A 6,000-nucleotide genomic window follows, 5' to 3' on the forward strand; every position below is an offset into this window, starting at 1 on the left:
AGACTGGTTTATGATTTATCAGTACAATGGAATGTATTTTTAAATGATGATATCTGAGAAAAAGTAATGGTAGAACTATCACTAATATATTAATTATATATGCACTAAAACTATATATGCAATAAATTTTGTGAAAATATATGCAAAGAAAAAAGGGGAGAGAAATACTTCATTATGTTAGCAATGATTATCTCTGTATGGAACATTAGGAGTTTTTTTCTGCCTTTATAATTTTCTGTATCTAAGTATGCATTATAACATAATCAGGAAACCAAATCAACAAAATCAGTGAACATTGGTGGGTCTTTTTTTTTTTTTTTTTTTTTAAAAAACCTTCTCTGCTTTGTCTCTGTCTCAGTGTACCCAACCTGTGCTGAATGATCTAATGCCAGATATCGCCATGGGAGTATCCACACTGTCACTCAAGGACAGGAGACTTCCAGAACTTGCTGTAGACACAGAAGTGAGCCAGCCAGTTTCTGAAGCAGGACCGGGGCCTCCCCAGCATCTCTCTTGTGTTCCACAGAGGCATACACACACTTCTCGAAAAAAACACACAGTAGAGCAAAAAACAGATGCTAGAGAAAATCAGCAGGAATACCCGGATTTCTATGACTTCTCAAATGCTGCTTGCAGACCTTCTACTCCTGCTCCTGGCAGACGCGCCCCTTCCCCTTCACAAGGTGGATATTTTGGTCCTGATTTGTACAGCCACAATAAGGCATCACCAAGTGGCTTAAAGTCAGCCTACCTACCTACTCAGACCCCTCCTAAAACCCAGGAAGAAGCCAGGAGAGAATATCCACTTTCCCCTGATGGGCATTCACACAGGCAGAAGAGTGAGTCCATACGCCTGGATGTTGTGGAGCAGCCTCCCCAGCGATCAGACTTCCCTTTGGCAGCCCCAGAAAATGCTGGCAATGGTCCAGCCCACATCAGGGGACGAACTGCAGTAGAAACCGACCTGACTTTTGGGCTTACTTCTAACAGGCCTTCTTCACAGTCTGCATGTAGCTCTGAGGCTCCAGAAGAGCGATCCAGCAGAAGGCTGGCAGACAGTGAGTCCCTGAGCCACGGAGCTCAGAGAAGCACAGAGCTAGAAAGAGAAGATTCCATAAGCAGAGGAAGGAGGTCACCCAGCAAGCCAGACTTCCTCTACAAAAAGTCTGCCCTCTGAGAGCAACCTCCAAGTCGCCTGTGCCTGAGATGTGAAACATCCATTCTACTCCGTAACCCGACAACTCACTGACCAGTTTGTCAGTGCCAGCTCAGTTCCACGTTATTTTATTTTCAGTTTTGTGTGTGTATATGTTTATTACACATGGCATGCTAGGAGGGTTATTTTGAATGCTGCATCTGTCTGTTTTATGTTGGAACAATTATGTGGAGAAGCATTTTGAACAGCAAGCAAGCTGGCACTTTTTTTCCCTCTCTTTACAAATGATGGAATTTTTTTGCACTTGTACATTTATTTTATCTATATTGATTTTATATCAGTATGTTAAACTTTATTGCCACATTTAAAGGACTGTATTTTCATACTTTTTTGCATTTTACCTTTCATCTACCAGTTTTCATGTGCATTGTATTGCACACTAAGATGTATTTTCTTATGAAATAGTTCTGTTTATTTTTAATTATAGAAATTCCAAAGAACAGCACATCAAAATGCTCCTCTCTTTTAAACAGTTGTTTGAGTTCAGAAATCTTCCTGCTCAGTCTCTATAGATCTAATGTCATTCTTCTTTAATAAGTCTTGGGAGCTGGTCTTTATTCCCACTGTGGGAGTCCAATCAGGGTCCTGAAGTCTTTGGGTGTAGTAGAAGCAGGAAGGAGAATAGCCCATGCAAAGCTGTCACTTTACTCACAGTGTGGACACTGTCAGGGTCCCTGTAGACCCTGGTGGTACAGGTTAAAGTATTGCTCCCTGGATGTAGTTCTGAGAAGATCAGATTCCTTGGAATTAGAAAGCAGGGGAGAGAGGAAAGTCAGCTAAAGGGCACAGCAAAGGGATTTCAGGATTCCTGGCCCTGTGGGACTTTCTGTCTGAGCTGGGGAAGTGACTGCCTGCTGCCTTCAGTTGTCTTGCTTTCTATGGGAAACAAAGGGCTTCAGTCTTATGGATGTAATGTGGTGTTTGTAAGCATATGTTTTCTTTTAAATATTTCTCAAAGTATGTCTGAACTTTGGTGTCCTATAAAAAACTTGTATAATGCATAATGCTTTGTCACCAAAAAGAAAAAAAATTGTTAAACACTACATGTCCTACTTGAACTCCACTGGGGATGCTGGTTTAGCATTTACTGAACCACTGAGCACATGAGGTCTCTCTGATCCTCTCCCTTGGAAGGGCAATGTGTGAGCTAAGGACTGTTTTGTTTTGTTTTGTTTCTTACTCTTCAATGTAAATATATTAGTATTTGAGTTTAAATCACTTCAGCATTATTCAACATTCACTTTGTATTTTTACAAACACAGCCGTAGCACTTAGAAGAAAAGAGACTTCCTGAACATTCTCTCAAAGGATATTTGGGAACCTCTTTTCTGTGTATGTGTGTGTGTATGTGTGTGTGTATACACACACACACACATATATATATATATATAAATATATATATATATATATATATAAAATAAAACTATGAATCACTCACACTCACTATAAAACTATGCAGGGCTAGGGAGCCTTCACAAGCTACCATATAAATGAATTACATGCACTTTGAAGTGACTAGGTTTCTATTGGGTGTCAGCAACTCTAATTTCTCCTGAAACAGTAGTTTTTCTTCTGGTCTTTTCCTACTTTACCCTGTGGATATACACTCAGGAATAATTTGACATTTTTTAAATTCCTAACAATAGATAATCTCAAAGATGGGAAGTATGTCTGTATCTTCTGTGAGCTGCTGCCACCCATTCTGCTGCCTGGCCGGTTAGCTGCTGCTGGTGCATTCAGTTGTCGACCCTGGTGATGTTGCATACTGAGCTCTCAGCCTCCAGCGGTCACATGCATCTGCTGTAAAGTCTGCTCGCAGAGCCTGTAAGGCTCCTCTTTTAAAGATAGAAAAACACAGGACTCTTACTTTTAAGTCTTATAATAGATGCTGGTGTCTTCTGAAACCCAGTCTCAGTCTGTCTTCAGAAGCAAATGTTAATTCCATCATTCTTCAGTATGTGTTTATAATACACATGTTGACATGAATTAATCTGAGAGCTTTAGATTTCTGTTCTGCATTGGACTGGACTGGACTGGTACTGCAGAGGAGAATGAGTAGACCTAATTTGAATGAGGAAGAAATCTCATCTCTGACCTATTTTGTTTCCCCAATATGTTAGAGAGACCAGGGTTATTGGTTTTTCTGAAAATTCATTAAATAGTCTTTAAATATAATTATAAAAACTAGTGGCCACTATTCATAGTATTACTTAATTTAAGATGTTTGCTTTTAATGATTTCGCTTACCTGGCTAAACTATGTATAGAGGGGAATCTTGCTTTAATCTGTGGGATTATGGACTGATATGACTTGCAGAAGATGAACAGATGTGGTTTTGTGTGCATTAGGCTAGTGTTGGTGGACTCTTAATGGATCTCATGAAGTGTAATTAATAGAGTAGGTCGATAGCTCTGTGCCTCTCGCTTTTGAACCCATCTATTCAATCATTTCTAATGCCGAACTAAGACAAATGTAAAGTGTGAGTAATATTGCTGTTTTTAAAAAAAGTATATATAAAATCTAAATACATAAATTTGGCATTTTACTTGATATAGAAATTTTATGCGAACCAAATCACAAAAATACCAGGTCTCCTTTTGAGGCCCTGGACAATCTGGCCATTTGGACAATCACTGCTCCCAGTGCCCACTGTGTGTTGAGGTTCGCAAACTACCGTGTGGATGCTAGTGCAAAGGAGAAGAGTCAGATTAAAAGATGCTGTTGGTCCTTTTCTTATATAATCATCTTAGTTTTGTGATTTTGAAAAATAATTTTACAAAGTTGCCCATGGCCCCTAAAGAGAAAAATAGCAGCATGAAGAACAAAAACCATTGGAACATGGTTTCTCTACTACACAGACCACACCCATTCTCATGCCCCATCAGCTGGGCACATGTCCCTAGACCTGAGCTAGCTTGGCATTTCAATAACCCGTTAGACTTTAAGGATTTTTAGTGAGTTCCTTTTACTTTTGTCTGCCCCCCACCCACCCCCCACTTTAGTATTGGGGATTGAACCCAAGGGCGCTTAACCACTGAGCCACATCCCCAGCCCTTTTATTTTTTATTTTGAGACAGGTTCTTGCTAAGTTGTTTTGGGCCTCTCTAAGTTGCTAAAGTTGGCCTTGAACTTGCAATCCTCCTGCCTCAGCCTCCCAGGTCACGGGGATTATAAGGCGTGCGCCACTGTACCCAGCTAGTGAGTTCTCTTGTTTATTTTTTTGTAGAACTACCTATGAAACTTGACCTAGTCTTGTTTTGGCTTTCTCACAATCTCTGGGGGTTTTTTTGTTGTTGTTTGTTTGTTTGTTTGACTCATTGTTCAACTTCTAGCAATGGGCACAATCCTTGTACATTTGAATGAAGCTCATGCTGCAGAATGTAATGGAGAAACAGCAAACGCAGCAGAGCCCTGGGGCTTGGTGTTGACCTTTGGTGACATTCTCTGTAGTTGAAAGGTCAGCATTCCCCAGTCACTACCCAGCAAGATTTATATTTTCATAATGGTGAATTTGCCTTTTAGGGAAAAATGAAACACTTGTAAAATTGTCGTCTTGCAATCCTAAGGATTTGTGTTTTTATCCTAGGACTGAATTAAAAGGGAAATGCCTCTTTGACTTTTGCTTCTCTGCAGTCACTATTAAAGCCGCAGTGATGGGTGCTCTTCCCGGGTCTGCAGTGGTTCGCTTTGTCTACTAAGTGATTCACTTCCAAACCTCATTACAGGTATTCTTACTAAAGCGTTGCCATGCACACCACTAGAAGGTGTCTTGCTGTTCTCTCCATGAACACCTTGTATGAACCGTGCTTCATGGAGTGTTGTCTTTGTGCCTATCAGTTGCAATAGCTGTTGTCATTGTCTGGCAGTCTTTTGGTTTTTTTCCCTCTAGAGAATCCTCTGACTGTGTTTCAGTCTTTCATATTCTGAATATTATAATGCTGTGGCCATTTCTACAGAAAGGTTACTTGCAAGTGCGTGTCTTGACAATAACCTCTTGTGTTTGTGTGTTTACGGGGGTTCTAAGATCCCATAAGCGCTGGAAGCTTCCTCGGGTGTACCTGCACGTGACTGTGTCTGGGTCACCTGGGCCGAACCCTGCTCTGAGATGGGGTGGTTGAATGCTGAAGTTCCTGGGCTCCACTTGCTGTGCATGTACCACATCTGTACTTGGGGACGGGAGACCTTCTACGCCACTGCATTTCTCGTGGTTGTGCTGTTACTGGTATAAAGTCAAGTGCCTTCAATGCTCAAGGCTCAGAAATTTTTCTTAAACTGATTTCATGTCCTATGCAAGTGTTTTCTACAACCTGCATAACCAGTACTTTGTAAAACTTGTTTACGCTTCAACTGTACATAGTGTTTTTTAAAGAAATATATAGTATTTTTATTTAGGTACCTCCAAACTTGAATTCGTCTGTGTGAAACATTGTAAAACGATACATTTCTCTTTTGAGTACCATTGCAGTTGTACAGAGGTTTTCACTGGTTCTATTTTTCTACTGTTACTGATAAAGCATGTAACACTGACTTTATCCTACATATAGTTGGCATTTCAAATAAATGGCTTGTATAGAACCTGCTGCGTTGGATACAGTCTGTTTTAGCGGTGGGGCAGACATACATGCGTTACAGACAGGGTGGTTCCCCTCAAGGGTGGAATTGGGAGGGATTCTACAATGATCTTCTGTTTCTGGGATTTCAGCCGTGCAGAGACATTTGTTATTTTTATGGTTTTCTTGGAAATCTCACATTTTATTCTGAATCATCAAGTTCATTGTTATTAT

General features: G+C 40.4%; 1 protein-coding gene across 4 annotated transcripts in view; it reads left to right on the forward strand.

Moving 5' to 3' along the window:
• The window catches only part of Btbd7 (BTB domain containing 7), a 120,860-nt gene extending 115,069 nt beyond the window's left edge, over nt 1–5,791 (forward strand). For all 4 annotated transcript variants that reach the window (XM_058577811.1, XM_058577812.1, XM_058577813.1 and 1 more), the window contains exon 11: nt 359–5,791. In XM_058577811.1, coding sequence (XP_058433794.1) covers nt 359–1,177 — 819 coding nt within the window. In that variant the 3' untranslated portion in view covers nt 1,178–5,791. The remainder of the gene's footprint in view (nt 1–358) is intronic.
• Nucleotides 5,792–6,000: the final 209 nt, after the last annotated feature.

This window comes from Marmota monax, unplaced genomic scaffold, assembly GCF_021218885.2.
Source record: "Marmota monax isolate L192 unplaced genomic scaffold, Marmota_monax_Labrador192_F-V1.1 WCK01_AAM20220418_F8-fsc00017, whole genome shotgun sequence".
NCBI lineage: Eukaryota > Metazoa > Chordata > Mammalia > Rodentia > Sciuridae > Marmota > Marmota monax.